The 19,887-nt window shown below is 37.8% G+C and overlaps 2 protein-coding genes and 1 long non-coding RNA gene across 3 annotated transcripts in view; 1 reads left to right on the top strand and 2 right to left on the bottom strand.

Annotated features, from left to right (window-relative positions):
• The window catches only part of LOC135549443 (cell adhesion molecule 2-like), a 1,019,298-nt gene that overhangs the window by 676,965 nt on the left and 322,446 nt on the right, over positions 1 to 19,887 (top strand). The window lies entirely within an intron of this gene.
• LOC135551109 (barrier-to-autointegration factor-like) lies at positions 473 to 19,271 on the bottom strand. The gene is made up of 3 exons (XM_064982532.1): positions 19,095 to 19,271; positions 12,433 to 12,559; positions 473 to 908 (listed from the first exon to the last, which is right to left on the bottom strand). The coding sequence occupies exons 1-3, from the start codon at positions 19,111 to 19,113 to the stop codon at positions 761 to 763; spliced, it is 294 nt and encodes a 97-aa protein (XP_064838604.1). The 5' UTR covers positions 19,114 to 19,271; the 3' UTR covers positions 473 to 760.
• LOC135551112 (uncharacterized) lies at positions 9,680 to 12,425 on the bottom strand. Its single transcript, XR_010457185.1, has 3 exons — positions 11,998 to 12,425; positions 11,128 to 11,229; positions 9,680 to 10,433 (listed from the first exon to the last, which is right to left on the bottom strand). It is a non-coding gene; the product is annotated as an uncharacterized LOC135551112 (long non-coding RNA).

Below are 19,887 nucleotides of genomic sequence, written 5' to 3'. Positions count from 1 at the left end.
TTGCTGGCGTTTCCTTTATTCTGGCAGTTACAGGTATATTTCTACACTGCGGTTGGAATAATACTGTGACATTGTGAACATTATGATAATGCCCTTTTAGTATAAGAGCTGTTTGAAAATACTGCCTGAAATGTCAGCATGCTTGCCTAGTGACATCACCAATAGCTAATTGACCAGTAGTGAGAGTTTGCCCTCCTCTCTCCTCTCTGCCAATAGCAGCTAGTTGTCAGGTTCCCTCCCATTAGGCTCCTCCATTTAGGCCCCTCTCTCAGAGAGTTGAAAACAATCACAGTAAAGTACTTAATTGTTACCCAGAAATGATTTGATATTGACATAAGAAAAAATAAAACATATTCATTGGATCTTGAAGATTGCAGTTAATAAGACAATTCCCTGCTACTCCACAAGGAGTAACAATATGTTGACTCTTAAGACAATTACAGCCATTAAGAATACAGCAGAACAACAACAACAAAGTGAATTCCAGATTTATTCCAAAACAGAATGCATCCGAAACTATCACTTTAACCTGGGGACAGGGTCCAGGGTCCCAGTTGAAGAACAAGACAAGAAGAACAGAAGGAAGTGTAGTGTCTTATAAACAACTATCAACTTTATCATTACTCAATATTACTTATCAATACATTACGTCCATCAGCTGATGTGCTTTAGATGAAAGTTGACCTAGGTAGGTCTGAAGAATCTTAATTAGGGAGAAGAAAAGCAGAAAGGAGCAGAGATAGTGAGTGAATGCTCTCCTCTACATATTGTTGTCGGTCCAGTCTCTCATTCCATTGTAGACGTCACTCTGTTGCTTGGCGTTGGCCCCTGTGGTATTTTTCAGATAGCCCTGGAACCGGCCCTGGTCCCGACCACTCACCAGGTACTGGCCCAACATCTGGTCAGCTCTGGGAGAGACAAAACTGGGTCATTTACTGTTCTGGTAAAGTTCCCAGAATGTTCTACATATTCTGAAACTATGCATAACTTACAGGGAAATACTGCTAAACAATGTGAGAGAGAGAACATAGATAAATAATAGAACCGTTTAATTATAAAGTATAAAACAATACACAATGAGTAACAGTAACTTGGCTTTCCACACAGGATAAAAGGACAGAGTCGATGTGAAGGGGATCGAGGTATTTGAGGTAGATATGTACATATTGGTAGGGATAGAGTGACTAGACAAAAGGATAGATAATAAACAGTAGCAGCATATGTAATCAGTCAAAAAAGTTAGTATAAAACGGGTCCATGCAGATAGTCCGGGTAGCTATTTGGTTAATTATTTAACTAACCATTTGGTTAACTATTTAACAAACAATTTAGCAGTATTTGGGTTTGAGGGTAGAAGCTGTTCAGGGTCCTGTTGGTTCCAGCATCGGTACCGCTTGCCGTGCGGTAGCAGAGAGACCAGTCTATGACTTGGGTGGCTGGAGTGTTTGACCATTTTTAGGGCCTTCCTCTGACACCGCCTGGTATAGAGGTCCTGGATGGCAGGGAGCCTGGCCCCAGTGATGTACTGGAATGTACACACAACCCTTTGTTGCGCCTTGCTGTCGGATGCCAAGCCATTACCGTAACAAGAGGTGATGCAGCCAGTGAAGATGCTCTCGATGGTGCAGCTGTATAACTTTTTGAGGATCTGATGGCCCTTTTCAGCCTCCTGAGGGGGAAAAGGCATTGTCGTGCCCTCTTCATGTCTGTGTTGGTGTGTTTGGACCATGATAGATACTTAGTGATGTGGACACCAAGGAACTTGAATTGTTCGACCCGCTCCACTATAGCCCCGTCGATGTGAATATGGGCATGCTCGTCCCTCTGTTTCCTGTCGTCCATGATCAGCTCCTTGGTCTTGCTGACGTTGAGGGAGAGGTTGTTGTCCTGGCACCACACTGACAGGTCTTTGACCATCGTTGGTGATCAGGTCTACCACCGTCCTGTCGTTAGCACACTTAATGATGGTGTTGGAGTCGTGTGTGAACAGTGAGTACAGGAGGAGACTAAGAACGCACCCCTGAGGGATCCTCATGTTGAGGGTCAGCATGGTGGATGTGTTGCTGTCTACCCTCACCAGCTTGGGGCGGCCCATCGGTGATGGCTTGGATTCCTCACATGAATTGACCAAAGTTGTCAGACATTTCAGAAACTATGGTTGGGTTTGATATGGCACCGTATTCCTATGTAGTGAACCTACATGGTAATTACACTGTATTCCTATGTAGTGAACCTACCTGGTAATTACACCGTATTCCTATGTAGTGAACCTACCTGGTAATTACACCGTATTCCTATGTAGTGAACCTACCTGGTAATTACACCGTATTCCTATGTAGTGAACCTACCTGGTAATTACACCGTTTTCCTATGTAGTTAACCTACCTGGTAATTTCCTATGTAGTGAACCTACCTGGTAATTACACTGTATTCCTATGTAGTGAACCTACCTGGTAATTACACTGTATTCCTATGTAGTGAACCTACCTGGTAATTACACCGTATTCCTATGTAGTGAACCTACCTGGTAATTACACCGTATTCCTATGTAGTGAACCTACCTGGTAATTACACCGTATTCCTATGTAGTGAACCTACCTGGTAATTAAACCGTTTTCCTATGTAGTTAACCTACCTGGTAATTTCCTATGTAGTGAACCTACCTGGTAATTACACTGTATTCCTATGTAGTGAACCTACCTGGTAATTACACTGTATTCCTATGTAGTGAACCTACCTGGTAATTACACCGTATTCCTATGTAGTGAACCTACCTGGTAATTTCCTATGTAGTGAACCTACCTGGTAATTACAGTGTATTCCTATGTAGTGAACCTACCTGGTAATTACACTGTATTCCTATGTAGTGAACCTACACGGTAATCACCATGTATTCCTATGTAGTGAACCTACATGGTAATTACACAGTATTCCTATGTAGTGAACCTACATGGTAATTACACAGTATTCCTATGTAGTGAACCTACATGGTAATCACCATGTATTCCTATGTAGTGAACCTACATGGTAATTACACCGTATTCCTATGTAGTGAACCAACCTGGTAATTACAGGTTATTCCTATGTAGTGAACCTACCTGGTAATTACACCGTATTCCTATGTAGTGAACCTACATGGTAATTACACCGTATTCCTATGTAGTGAACCTACATGGAATTACACCGTATTCCTATGTAGTGAACCTACCTGGTAATTACACGTTATTCCTATGTAGTGAACCTACCTGGTAATTACAGGTTATTCCTATGTCGTGAACCTACCTGGTAATTACACCGTATTCCTATGTCGTGAACCTACCTGGTAATTACACCGTATTCCTATGTCGTGAACCTACCTGGAATTACACCGTATTCCTATGTAGTGAACCTACCTGTAATTACACTGTATTCCTATGTAGTGAACCTACCTGGTAATTACACCGTATTCGAATGTAGTGAACTTACCTTGTAATTTCCTATAGTGAACCTACCTGGTTACTATACTGTATTCCTATGTAGTGAACCTACCTGGTAATTACACTGTATTCCTATGTAGTGAACCTACCTGGTAATTACACCGTATTCCTATGTAGTGAACCTACCTGGTAATTACACCGTATTCGAATGTAGTGAACTTACCTTGTAATTTCCTATAGTGAACCTACCTGGTTACTATACTGTATTCCTATGTAGTGAACCTACCTGGTAATTACACTGTATTCCTATGTAGTGAACCTACCTGGTAATTACACTGTATTCCTATGTAGTGAACCTACCTGGTAATTACACTGTATTCCTATGTAGTGAACTTACCTGGTAATTTCCTATGTAGTGAACCTACCTGGTAATTACACTGTATTCCTATGTAGTGAACCTACCTGGTAATTACACTGTATTCCTATGTAGTGAACCTACCTGGTAATTACACTGTATTCCTATGTAGTGAACCTACCTGGTAATTACACCGTATTCCTATGTAGTGAACCTACCTGGTAATTACACCGTATTCCTATGTAGTGAACCTACCTGGTAATTACACTGTATTCCTATGTAGTGAACCTACCTGGTAATTACACTGTATTCCTATGTAATGAACCTACCTGGTAATTACACCGTATTCCTATGTAGTGAACCTACCTGGTAATTACACCGTATTCCTATGTAGTGAACCTACCTGGTAATTACACCGTATTCCTATGTAGTTAACCTACCTGGTAATGACAATGTATTCCTATGTAGTGAACCTACCTGGTAATTACACCTTATTCCTATGTAGTGAACCTACCTGGTAATTTCCTAAGTAGTGAACCTACCTGGTAATTACAATGTATTCCTATGTAGTGAACCTACCTGGTAATTACACAGTATTCCTATGTAGTGAACCTACCTGGTAATTACACTGTATTCCTATGTAGTGAACCTACCTGGTAATTTCCTATGTAGTGAACCTACCTGGTAATTACACTGTATTCCTATGTAGTGAACCTACCTGGTAATTTCCTATGTAGTGAACCTACCTGGTAATTACACAGTATTCCTATGTAGTGAACCTACCTGGTAATTACACCGTATTCCTATGTAGTGAACCTACCTGGTAATTACACCGTATTCCTATGTAGTGAACTTGCCTGGTAATTACACTGTATTCCTATGTAGTGAACCTACCTGGTAATTACACTGTATTCCTATGTAGTGAAGCTACATGGTAATCATCCAGTATTCCTATCTAGTGAACATATCTGGTAATTACACAGTATTCCTATGTAGTGAACCTACCTGGTGATTACACCGTATTCCTATGTATTGAACCTACCTGGTAATTACACTGTATTCCTATGTAGTGAACCTACATGGTAATTACACTGTATTCCTATGTAGTGAATCTACCTGGTAATTTCCTAAGTAGTGAACCTACCTGGTAATTACACTGTATTCCTATGTAGTGAACCTACCTGGTAATTACTCCGTATTCCTATGTAGTGAACCTACCTGGTAATTACACTGTATTCCTATGTAGTGAACCTACCTGGTAATTTCCTATGTAGTGAACCTACCTGGTAATTACTCTATTCCTATGTAGTGAACCTACCTGGTAATTACACCGTATTCCTATGTAGTGAACCTACCTGGTAATTACACTGTATTCCTATGTAGTGAACCTACCTGGTAATTACACTGTATTCCTATGTAGTGAACCTACCTGGTAATTACACTGTATTCCTATGTAGTGAACCTACCTGGTAATTACACCGTATTCCTATGTAGTGAACCTACCTGGTAATTACACCGTATTCCTATGTAGTGAACCTACCTGGTAATTACACTGTATTCCTATGTAGTGAACCTACCTGGTAATTACACTGTATTCCTATGTAATGAACCTACCTGGTAATTACACCGTATTCCTATGTAGTGAACCTACCTGGTAATTACACCGTATTCCTATGTAGTGAACCTACCTGGTAATTACACCGTATTCCTATGTAGTTAACCTACCTGGTAATGACAATGTATTCCTATGTAGTGAACCTACCTGGTAATTACACCTTATTCCTATGTAGTGAACCTACCTGGTAATTTCCTAAGTAGTGAACCTACCTGGTAATTACAATGTATTCCTATGTAGTGAACCTACCTGGTAATTACACAGTATTCCTATGTAGTGAACCTACCTGGTAATTACACTGTATTCCTATGTAGTGAACCTACCTGGTAATTTCCTATGTAGTGAACCTACCTGGTAATTACACTGTATTCCTATGTAGTGAACCTACCTGGTAATTTCCTATGTAGTGAACCTACCTGGTAATTACACAGTATTCCTATGTAGTGAACCTACCTGGTAATTACACCGTATTCCTATGTAGTGAACCTACCTGGTAATTACACCGTATTCCTATGTAGTGAACTTGCCTGGTAATTACACTGTATTCCTATGTAGTGAACCTACCTGGTAATTACACTGTATTCCTATGTAGTGAAGCTACATGGTAATCATCCAGTATTCCTATCTAGTGAACATATCTGGTAATTACACAGTATTCCTATGTAGTGAACCTACCTGGTGATTACACCGTATTCCTATGTATTGAACCTACCTGGTAATTACACTGTATTCCTATGTAGTGAACCTACATGGTAATTACACTGTATTCCTATGTAGTGAATCTACCTGGTAATTTCCTAAGTAGTGAACCTACCTGGTAATTACACTGTATTCCTATGTAGTGAACCTACCTGGTAATTACTCCGTATTCCTATGTAGTGAACCTACCTGGTAATTACACTGTATTCCTATGTAGTGAACCTACCTGGTAATTTCCTATGTAGTGAACCTACCTGGTAATTACTCCGTATTCCTATGTAGTGAACCTACCTGGTAATTACACCGTATTCCTATGTAGTGAACCTACCTGGTAATTACACTGTATTCCTATGTAGTGAACCTACCTGGTAATTACACTGTATTCCTATGTAATGAACCTACCTGGTAATTACACCGTATTCCTATGTAGTGAACCTACCTGGTAATTACACTGTATTCCTATGTAGTGAACCTACCTGGTAATTACACTGTATTCCTATGTAGTGAACCTACCTGGTAATTACACCGTATTCCTATGTAGTGAACCTACCTGGTAATTACACCGTATTCCTATGTAGTGAACCTACCTGGTAATTACACTGTATTCCTATGTAGTGAACCTACCTGGTAATTACACTGTATTCCTATGTAGTGAACCTACCTGGTAATTACACTGTATTCCTATGTAATGAACCTACCTGGTAATTACACCGTATTCCTATGTAGTGAACCTACCTGGTAATTACACCGTATTCCTATGTATTCCTGGTAATTACACCGTATTCCTATGTAGTGAACCTACCTGGTAATTACACCGTATTCCTATGTAGTGAACCTACCTGGTAATTACACCGTATTCCTATGTAGTGAACTTGCCTGGTAATTACACTGTATTCCTATGTAGTGAACCTACCTGGTAATTACACTGTATTCCTATGTAGTGAAGCTACATGGTAATCATCCAGTATTCCTATCTAGTGAACATATCTGGTAATTACACAGTATTCCTATGTAGTGAACCTACCTGGTGATTACACCGTATTCCTATGTATTGAACCTACCTGGTAATTACACCGTATTCCTATGTAGTGAACCTACCTGGTAATTACACGTTATTCCTATGTAGTGAACCTACCTGGTAATTACACCGTATTCCTACGTAGTTAACCTACATGGTAATTACACTGTATTCCTATGTAGTGAACTTACATGGTAATTACACTGTATTCCTATGTAGTGAACCTACATGGTAATTACACTGTATTCCTATGTAGTGAATCTACCTGGTAATTTCCTAAGTAGTGAACCTACCTGGTAATTACACTGTATTCCTATGTAGTGAACCTACCTGGTAATTACTCCGTATTCCTATGTAGTGAACCTACCTGGTAATTACACTGTATTCCTATGTAGTGAACCTACCTGGTAATTTCCTATGTAGTGAACCTACCTGGTAATTACTCCGTATTCCTATGTAGTGAACCTACCTGGTAATTACACCGTATTCCTATGTAGTGAACCTACCTGGTAATTACACTGTATTCCTATGTAGTGAACCTACCTGGTAATTACACAGTATTCCTATGTAGTGAACCTACCTGGTGATTACACCGTATTCCTATGTATTGAACCTACCTGGTAATTACACCGTATTCCTATGTAGTGAACCTACCTGGTAATTACACGTTATTCCTATGTAGTGAACCTACCTGGTAATTACACCGTATTCCTACGTAGTTAACCTACATGGTAATTACACTGTATTCCTATGTAGTGAACTTACATGGTAATTACACTGTATTCCTATGTAGTGAACCTACATGGTAATTACACTGTATTCCTATGTAGTGAATCTACCTGGTAATTTCCTAAGTAGTGAACCTACCTGGTAATTACACTGTATTCCTATGTAGTGAACCTACCTGGTAATTACTCCGTATTCCTATGTAGTGAACCTACCTGGTAATTACACTGTATTCCTATGTAGTGAACCTACCTGGTAATTTCCTATGTAGTGAACCTACCTGGTAATTACTCCGTATTCCTATGTAGTGAACCTACCTGGTAATTACACCGTATTCCTATGTAGTGAACCTACCTGGTAATTACACCGTATTCCTATGTAGTGAACCTACCTGGTAATTACACCGTATTCCTATGTAGTTAACCTACCTGGTAATGACAATGTATTCCTATGTAGTGAACCTACCTGGTAATTACACCTTATTCCTATGTAGTGAACCTACCTGGTAATTTCCTAAGTAGTGAACCTACCTGGTAATTACAATGTATTCCTATGTAGTGAACCTACCTGGTAATTACACAGTATTCCTATGTAGTGAACCTACCTGGTAATTACACTGTATTCCTATGTAGTGAACCTACCTGGTAATTTCCTATGTAGTGAACCTACCTGGTAATTACACTGTATTCCTATGTAGTGAACCTACCTGGTAATTTCCTATGTAGTGAACCTACCTGGTAATTACACAGTATTCCTATGTAGTGAACCTACCTGGTAATTACACCGTATTCCTATGTAGTGAACCTACCTGGTAATTACACCGTATTCCTATGTAGTGAACTTGCCTGGTAATTACACTGTATTCCTATGTAGTGAACCTACCTGGTAATTACACTGTATTCCTATGTAGTGAAGCTACATGGTAATCATCCAGTATTCCTATCTAGTGAACATATCTGGTAATTACACAGTATTCCTATGTAGTGAACCTACCTGGTGATTACACCGTATTCCTATGTATTGAACCTACCTGGTAATTACACTGTATTCCTATGTAGTGAACCTACATGGTAATTACACTGTATTCCTATGTAGTGAATCTACCTGGTAATTTCCTAAGTAGTGAACCTACCTGGTAATTACACTGTATTCCTATGTAGTGAACCTACCTGGTAATTACTCCGTATTCCTATGTAGTGAACCTACCTGGTAATTACACTGTATTCCTATGTAGTGAACCTACCTGGTAATTTCCTATGTAGTGAACCTACCTGGTAATTACTCCGTATTCCTATGTAGTGAACCTACCTGGTAATTACACCGTATTCCTATGTAGTGAACCTACCTGGTAATTACACTGTATTCCTATGTAGTGAACCTACCTGGTAATTACACTGTATTCCTATGTAATGAACCTACCTGGTAATTACACCGTATTCCTATGTAGTGAACCTACCTGGTAATTACACTGTATTCCTATGTAGTGAACCTACCTGGTAATTACACTGTATTCCTATGTAGTGAACCTACCTGGTAATTACACCGTATTCCTATGTAGTGAACCTACCTGGTAATTACACCGTATTCCTATGTAGTGAACCTACCTGGTAATTACACTGTATTCCTATGTAGTGAACCTACCTGGTAATTACACTGTATTCCTATGTAGTGAACCTACCTGGTAATTACACTGTATTCCTATGTAATGAACCTACCTGGTAATTACACCGTATTCCTATGTAGTGAACCTACCTGGTAATTACACCGTATTCCTATGTAGTGAACCTACCTGGTAATTACACCGTATTCCTATGTAGTGAACCTACCTGGTAATTTCCTATGTAGTGAACCTACCTGGTAATTACACTGTATTCCTATGTAGTGAACCTACCTGGTAATTTCCTATGTAGTGAACCTACCTGGTAATTACACAGTATTCCTATGTAGTGAACCTACCTGGTAATTACACCGTATTCCTATGTAGTGAACCTACCTGGTAATTACACCGTATTCCTATGTAGTGAACTTGCCTGGTAATTACACTGTATTCCTATGTAGTGAACCTACCTGGTAATTACACTGTATTCCTATGTAGTGAAGCTACATGGTAATCATCCAGTATTCCTATCTAGTGAACATATCTGGTAATTACACAGTATTCCTATGTAGTGAACCTACCTGGTGATTACACCGTATTCCTATGTATTGAACCTACCTGGTAATTACACCGTATTCCTATGTAGTGAACCTACCTGGTAATTACACGTTATTCCTATGTAGTGAACCTACCTGGTAATTACACCGTATTCCTACGTAGTTAACCTACATGGTAATTACACTGTATTCCTATGTAGTGAACTTACATGGTAATTACACTGTATTCCTATGTAGTGAACCTACATGGTAATTACACTGTATTCCTATGTAGTGAATCTACCTGGTAATTTCCTAAGTAGTGAACCTACCTGGTAATTACACTGTATTCCTATGTAGTGAACCTACCTGGTAATTACTCCGTATTCCTATGTAGTGAACCTACCTGGTAATTACACTGTATTCCTATGTAGTGAACCTACCTGGTAATTTCCTATGTAGTGAACCTACCTGGTAATTACTCCGTATTCCTATGTAGTGAACCTACCTGGTAATTACACCGTATTCCTATGTAGTGAACCTACCTGGTAATTACACTGTATTCCTATGTAGTGAACCTACCTGGTAATTACACTGTATTCCTATGTAATGAACCTACCTGGTAATTACACCGTATTCCTATGTAGTGAACCTACCTGGTAATTACACTGTATTCCTATGTAGTGAACCTACCTGGTAATTACACTGTATTCCTATGTAGTGAACCTACCTGGTAATTACACCGTATTCCTATGTAGTGAACCTACCTGGTAATTACACCGTATTCCTATGTAGTGAACCTACCTGGTAATTACACTGTATTCCTATGTAGTGAACCTACCTGGTAATTACACTGTATTCCTATGTAGTGAACCTACCTCGTAATTACACTGTATTCCTATGTAATGAACCTACCTGGTAATTACACCGTATTCCTATGTAGTGAACCTACCTGGTAATTACACCGTATTCCTATGTAGTGAACCTACCTGGTAATTACACCGTATTCCTATGTAGTTAACCTACCTGGTAATGACAATGTATTCCTATGTAGTGAACCTACCTGGTAATTACACCTTATTCCTATGTAGTGAACCTACCTGGTAATTTCCTAAGTAGTGAACCTACCTGGTAATTACAATGTATTCCTATGTAGTGAACCTACCTGGTAATTACACAGTATTCCTATGTAGTGAACCTACCTGGTAATTACACTGTATTCCTATGTAGTGAACCTACCTGGTAATTTCCTATGTAGTGAACCTACCTGGTAATTACACAGTATTCCTATGTAGTGAACCTACCTGGTAATTACACCGTATTCCTATGTAGTGAACCTACCTGGTAATTACACCGTATTCCTATGTAGTGAACTTGCCTGGTAATTACACTGTATTCCTATGTAGTGAACCTACCTGGTAATTACACTGTATTCCTATGTAGTGAAGCTACATGGTAATCATCCAGTATTCCTATCTAGTGAACATATCTGGTAATTACACAGTATTCCTATGTAGTGAACCTACCTGGTAATTACACCGTATTCCTATGTATTGAACCTACCTGGTAATTACACCGTATTCCTATGTAGTGAACCTACCTGGTAATTACACGTTATTCCTATGTAGTGAACCTACCTGGTAATTACACCGTATTCCTACGTAGTTAACCTACATGGTAATTACACTGTATTCCTATGTAGTGAACTTACATGGTAATTACACTGTATTCCTATGTAGTGAACCTACATGGTAATTACACTGTATTCCTATGTAGTGAACCTACCTGGTAATTACACTTTATTCCTATGTAGTGAACCTACCTGGTAATTACACCGTTTTCCTATGTAGTGAACCTACCTGGTAATTTCCTATGTAGTGAACCTACCTGGTAATTACACAGTACTCCTATGTAGTGAACCTACCTGGTAATTACACCGTATTCCTATGTAGTTAACCTACCTGGTCATTACACTGTATTCCTATGTAGTGAACCTACCTGGTAATTACACTGTATTCCTATGTAGTGAACCTACCTGGTAATTACTCCGTATTCCTATGTAGTGAACCTACCTGGTAATTACACTGTATTCCTATGTAGTGAACCTACCTGGTAATTTCCTATGTAGTGAACCTACCTGGTAATTACTCCGTATTCCTATGTAGTGAACCTACCTGGTAATTACACCTTATTCCTATGTAGTGAACCTACCTGGTAATTACACTGTATTCCTATGTAGTGAACCTACCTGGTAATTACAATGTATTCCTATGTAGTGAACCTACCTGGTAATTACACCGTATTCCTATGTAGTGAACCTACCTGGTAATTACTCCGTATTCCTATGTTGTGAACCTACCTGGTAATTACTCCGTATTCCTATGTTGTGAACCTACCTGGTAATTACTCCGTATTCCTATGTAGTGAACCTACCTGGTAATTACTCCGTATTCCTATGTATTGCACTTGCCTGTTAATGCCCTGCTCCTCTAGCCTGCGGCCCTGTACAGGTCCGATCCCGGGTACGTCCCTCACAGACCGGTTTCCCATCGGCTCAGAGACAAAGTTACGGTGCTTCTGAGAGGTGGTGGAGCATCCTGTAGGGACATGGAGGAACAATATGACGATGAGATGTGTGTATTTATGACTGTGTCTTATCAGTGGGTCAGTTTAGGTAGACCCTCACATAACATTTCTCTGGGAAGGAACCAGGAAGCAGGAAACAGGAAACAGGAACTATCCAAATCTCTCATGGACACACGACGTAAATACTTCATTTGAGGTTAACCGGGATTAGGAACTATCCTAATTCCAACATATTTATACTCCTTGAGTTGAAAATGCAACACAAACAGATCTGGGAGGAAGAAAAAATACAACAGGTTGGGACATTGAGGGAGGGGCGCTTCAACATGGAGGGAGGGGCGCTTCAACATGGAGGGAGGGGCGCTTCAACATGGAGGGAGGGGCGCTTTAACACGGAGGGAGGGGCGCTTCAACATGGAGGGAGGGGCGCTTCAACATGGAGGGAGGGGCGCTACAACACGGAGGGAGGGGCGCTTCAACACGGAGGGAGGGGCGCTTCAACACGGAGGGAGGGGCGCTTCAACACGGAGGGAGGGGCGCTTCAACACGGAGGGAGGGGCGCTTCAACATGGAGGGAGGGGCGCTTCAACACGGAGGGAGGGGCGCTTCAACACGGAGGGAGGGGCGCTTCAACACAGAGGGAGGGGCGCTTCAACACAGAGGGAGGGGCGCTTCAACACGGAGGGAGGGGCGCTTCAACACGGAGGGAGGGGCGCTTCAACAGGGAGGGAGGGGCGCTTCAACACGGAGGGAGGGGCGCTTCAACACGGAGGGAGGGGCGCTTCAACACGGAGGGAGGGGCGCTTCAACACGGAGGGAGGGGCGCTTCAACACGGAGGGAGGGGCACTACAACATGGAGGGAGGGGCGCTTCAACACGGAGGGAGGGGCGCTTCAACATGGAGGGAGGGGCGCTACAACACGGAGGGAGGGGCGCTTCAACACGGAGGGAGGGGCGCTTCAACACGGAGGGAGGGGCGCTACAACACGGAGGGAGGGGCGCTACAACACGGAGGGAGGGGCGCTACAACACGGAGGGAGGGGCGCTACAACACGGAGGGAGGGGCGCTACAACACGGAGGGAGGGGCGCTTCAACACGGAGGGAGGGGCGCTTCAACACGGAGGGAGGGGCGCTTCAACACGGAGGGAGGGGCGCTTCAACACGGAGGGAGGGGCGCTTCAACACGGAGGGAGGGGCGCTACAACACGGAGGGAGGGGCGCTTCAACACGGAGGGAGGGGCGCTACAACACGGAGGGAGGGGCGCTACAACACGGAGGGAGGGGCGCTTCAACACGGAGGGAGGGGCGCTTCAACACGGAGGGAGGGGCGCTTCAACACGGAGGGAGGGGCGCTACAACACGGAGGGAGGGGCGCTTCAACATGGAGGGAGGGGCGCTACAACACGGAGGGAGGGGCGCTTCAACAGGGAATCATAAATGATTCCATAACCGTTAGTTATTATAAATGATTCCATAACCGTGAGTTATTATAAATGATTCCATAACCGTTAGTTATTATAAATGATTCATAACCGTTAGTTATTATAAATGATTCCATAACCGTTAGTTATTATAAATGATTCCATAACCGTTAGTTATTATAAATGATTCCACAACCGTTAGTTATTATAAATGATTCCACAACCGTTAGTTATTATAAATGATTCCACAACCGTTAGTTATTATAAATGATTCCACAACCGTTAGTTATTATAAATGATTCCATAACCATTAGTTATTATAAATGATTCCATAACCGTTAGTTATTACAAATGATTCCATAACTGTTAGTTATTATATTATAAATGATTCCATAACCGTTAGTTATTATAAATGATTCCATAACCGCTAGTTATTATAAATGATTCCATAAAAGTTATTATATTATAAATGATTCCATAACCGTTAGTTATTATAAATGATTCCATAACAGTTAGTTATTATATTATAAATGATTCCATAACCTTTAGTTATTATAAATGATTCACAACCATTAGTTATTATATTATAAATGATTCCATAACCATTAGTTGTTATATTATAAATGATTCCATAACCGTTAGTTATTATAAATGATTCCATAACCGTTAATTATACATGATTCCATAACCGTTAGTTATTATGTTATAAATGATTCCATAACCGTTAGTTATTATAAATGATTCCATAACCGTTAGTTATTATAAATGATTCCATAACCGTTAGTTATTATAAATGATTCCATAACCGTTAGTTATTATAAATGATTCCATAACCGTTAGTTATTATATTATAAATGATTCCATAACCGTTAGTTATTATATTATAAATGATTCCATAACCGTTAGTTATTATAAATGATTCCATAACCGTTAGTTATTATAAACGATCCCATAACCGTTAGTTATTATATTATAAATGATTCCATAACCGTTACTTATTATATTATAAATGATTCCATAAACGTTAGTTATTATATTATAAATGATTCCATAACCTTTAGTTATTATATTATAAATGATTCCATAACCGTTAGTTATTATAAATGATTCCATAACCATTAGTTATTATATTATGAATGATTCCATAACCGTCAGTTATTATAAATGATTCCATAACCGTTAGTTATTATATTATAAATGATTCAAAACCGTTCGTTATTATATTATAAATGATTCCATAACCGTTAGTTATTATAAATGATTCCATAACCATTAGTTATTACATTATGAATGATTCCATAACCGTCAGTTATTATAAATGATTCCATAACCGTTAGTTATTATATTATAAATGATTCAAAACTGTTCGTTATTATATTATAAATGATTCCATAACCGTTAGTTATTATAAATGATTCCATAACCGTTAGTTATTATAAATTATTCCATAACCGTTAGTTATTATATTATAAATGATTCCATAACCGTTAGTTATTATAAATGATTCCATAACCGTTAGTTGTTATAAATGATTCCATAACCGTTAGTTGTTATAAATGATTCCATAACCGTTAGTTATTATAAATGATTCCATAACCGTTAGTTATTATAAATGATTCCATAACCGTTAGTTATTATAAATGATTCCATAACCGTTAGTTATTATATTATAAATGATTCATAACCGTTAGTTATTATATTATAAATGATTCCATAACCGTTAGTTATTATATTATAAATGATTCCATAACCGTTAGTTATTATATTATAAATGATTCCATAACCGTTAGTTATTATATTATAAATGATTCCATAACCTTTAGTTATTATATTATAAATGATTCCATAACCGTTAGTTATTATAAATGATTCCATAACCGTTAGTTATTATAAATGATTCCATAACCATTAGTTATTATATTATGAATGATTCCATAACCGTCAGTTATTATATTATAAATGATTCCATAACCGTTAGTTATTATAAATGATTCCATAACCGTTAGTTATTATATTATAAATGATTCCATAACTGTTAGTTATTATATTATAAATGATTCCATAACCGTTAGTTATTATAAATGATTCCATAACCGTTAGTTATTATAAATGATTCCATAACCGTTAGTTATTATATTATAAATGATTCAAAACCATTCGTTATTATATTATAAATGATTCCATAACCGTTAGTTATTATAAATGATTCCATAACTGTTAGTTATTATATTATAAATGATTCCATAACCGTTAGTTATTATAAATGATTCCATAACCGCTAGTTATTATAAATGATTCCATAAAAGTTATTATATTATAAATGATTCCATAACCGTTAGTTATTATAAATGATTCCATAACAGTTAGTTATTATATTATAAATGATTCCATAACCTTTAGTTATTATAAATGATTCACAACCATTAGTTATTATATTATAAATGATTCCATAACCATTAGTTATTATATTATAAATGATTCCATAACCGTTAGTTATTATAAATGATTCCATAACCGTTAATTATACATGATTCCATAACCGTTAGTTATTATGTTATAAATGATTCCATAACCGTTAGTTATTATAAATGATTCCATAACCGTTAGTTATTATAAATGATTCCATAACCGTTAGTTATTATATTATAAATGATTCCATAACCGTTACTTATTATATTATAAATGATTCCATAAACGTTAGTTATTATATTATAAATGATTCCATAACCTTTAGTTATTATATTATAAATGATTCCATAACCGTTAGTTATTATAAATGATTCCATAACCATTAGTTATTATATTATGAATGATTCCATAACCGTCAGTTATTATAAATGATTCCATAACCGTTAGTTATTATATTATAAATGATTCTAAACCGTTCGTTATTATATTATAAATGATTCCATAACCGTTAGTTATTATAAATGATTCCATAACCATTAGTTATTACATTATGAATGATTCCATAACCGTCAGTTATTATAAATGATTCCATAACCGTTAGTTATTATATTATAAATGATTCAAAACCGTTCGTTATTATATTATAAATGATTCCATAACCGTTAGTTATTATAAATGATTCCATAACCGTTAGTTATTATAAATTATTCCATAACCGTTAGTTATTATATTATAAATGATTCCATAACCGTTAGTTATTATAAATGATTCCATAACCGTTAGTTGTTATAAATGATTCCATAACCGTTAGTTATTATAAATGATTCCATAACCGTTAGTTATTATAAATGATTCCATAACCATTAGTTATTATATTATGAATGATTCCATAACCGTCAGTTATTATATTATAAATGATTCCATAACCGTTAGTTATTATAAATGATTCCATAACCGTTAGTTATTATATTATAAATGATTCCATAACTATTAGTTATTATATTATAAATAATTCAAAACCATTCGTTATTATATTATAAATGATTCCATAACCTTTATTTATTATAAATGATTCCATAACCGTTAGTTATTATATTATAAATGATTCCATAACTGTTAGTTATTATATTATAAATGATTCCATAACCGTTAGTTATTATAAATGATTCCATAACCGTTAGTTATTATAAATGATTCCATAACCGTTAGTTATTATAAATGATTCCATAACCGTTAGTTATTATAAATGATTCCATAACCGTTAGTTATTATAAATGATTCCATAACCGTTAGTTATTATATTATAAATGATTCAATAACTGTTAATTATATTAACCCTTTACAAATGTTACCTTACTGTAAAGTGTTACCTAATAATGACCGTATGGTCACAAGAGTGTTGTGTAACTACCTACATCCTGCAAAGATCTTTTATGTTCTCTTCTATTACCCTCCAACCCTACCACTCCCACTTGGAGAAAACTGGTTGACAACTTTTCAGATTACACATATGATATACATGTTATAGTCTAATGTACAATAGTTATATTATGTTAGTTTTTACTCCTGTGCTTCCTCTACCCTCAACCTCTCCCATCTATTTCTGATGTCCATCAGGTTTCTATTTGCCATAGCTTTCAAACTGGGCTCTTTCACAAAAGTTTCTATTCTCATTGTTTCTACGGATTGTAAATTAAAGATTTTAAAAAATTCTACAATAATTATAACATTTTTGATCGATTGACTATGACTTTCCAGATCACCCAGCAGTGTTATCTGCAGAGTTAGCTCCAGGTAAATATTACAAATCTTCAGCCATTCCTGAACGTCGATCCAAAAACTAGCTACATTAGGACGGTACCAAAACAAACGATCTAATGATTCTGTCTCTTCACAACAAAATAGGCAGAGCTGGAAAGGTTGTATCCCCCATATATATAACATTAAATTGGTTGCAAGAAGTTTGTGTAATCATTTTTAAGAAAAAAATGCAAGTTTTGAATCCGGCGTCATTTTGAGTATCAGTTCATAAACCTACTCACTATGGAATCGGGAGGTCAAACATCTCTTCCCAACTATATGCAATCTATATGAGGGTCCTGTGTGGCTCAGTCGGTAGAGCATGGCACTTGCAACGCCAAGCGTCGTGGGTTCGATTCCCGCTGGGACCACCCATATGTAAAAGTAGTGGCCCCAGCCGACTTGTAAGTCGCTTTGGACAAAAGCGTCTGCTAAATGGGATATATATATATATGGCACAGCTGTGAATTCATTGGTCCTTCAATGAAACCGGTATACTTTTTTATTTATCACAATAATCTTTAACTAATTATTGTCTTTAATGTAGAGCCGACCGACAAGTTCCTTACTTTTTCCTCCTTCCACTTGCCTCCTCCGTTTCTGTGGTAATGCTGCAATTATTTGGTAGTAATTTTGGGTAGAGCAGAATTTCCATATGTTGTCGTTAGCTGTGTCCTAACTCCACCAGTGTTATTTATGACATCATTTATGATATTACCTTTTCTAAACATTCTTTCCAAAAATACTCTTTTTTATCAATTAGTATTTTTGAGTTTAACCACAATATGTGATATATTATTTGTTCGGAATTTTCTGGTGGATTAAACTGAACTTGAAACCAACTTTCTACGGCTTGTGATAGTTGTAAAGATAATAACTGAAAGTGAGAAAATGGAAAAAGAACATTTGTCGTACCTTTCTTATTTCCAGACATGGTTCAGGTGGAGGACGGAGAGTTCAATATAACTTGACGAGGTGTTTCTGTCTGGATGGAGGGAGAGTTCAGTTCAATTTAACTTGCTGAGGTGTCTCTGTCTTGTTTTTCTGTCTGCAGTCTACAACAAAAAACAAGAGTTTCTATTGGACAATTTCATTCTGAAGGCCCCTATCCCCGCATTGTTAATTTTGTTTCCTTTTTGTTTCCTAGTGAACACACATTGAGCTCCACCTCCTCCTTCCTGAACAGAAACTAAGAGGAATGTTAAGTTATGATTTCCTGAAGATGGGTGGGGGCAAATGCAGCGTGTTTATAACAATCTGCCAGAGTGGTGTGTGTGTGTGTGTGTCCATGGTGGTTGTGTGTGTGTGTGTGGTGTGGTGTGGTGTGGTGTTGTGTGGTGGTGGTGTGTGTGTGTCTGTTGCACGTTGAGACTTAAATCTGCTCTTAGTTAGTTTTACAGAGGTCTCATTGACACCCACCTTCTGACCTCTCCTGGAGAACTTCGTCCTCGTCCTCGGACCCCACAGACTGAAAGATCCTGCTGCCACTCTGAGCCTCAGATCAGAGAGAAACAGTGACTGAGGGGAGAATTATTACTAACTTCACAGAGAAAGTTGAAGACACCACAAGATAATGATTAAAACCCAACAACTGGGCTAGAACACAAGACTCATTTATCTTCTCTCTCTCTATATATAGATTTATTTACATTATTTATTTTTTATTTATTTAACTTTTATTTAACTAAGCAAGTCATTTAAGAACAAA

Source organism: Oncorhynchus masou, chromosome 12, assembly GCF_036934945.1.
Source record: "Oncorhynchus masou masou isolate Uvic2021 chromosome 12, UVic_Omas_1.1, whole genome shotgun sequence".
Classification (NCBI taxonomy): domain Eukaryota; kingdom Metazoa; phylum Chordata; class Actinopteri; order Salmoniformes; family Salmonidae; genus Oncorhynchus; species Oncorhynchus masou.
This window is presented reverse-complemented; position numbering and strand designations above follow the sequence as displayed.

What these genes read in the sequence shown, in the direction of transcription:
- LOC135551109 (XM_064982532.1), bottom strand. An exon ending in GAGGAGCAGGGCATTAACAG is followed by an intron (nt 909 to 12,432) that starts GCAAGTGCAATA and finishes TGTCTCTCCCAG; the next exon opens with AGCTGACCAGATGTTGGGCC.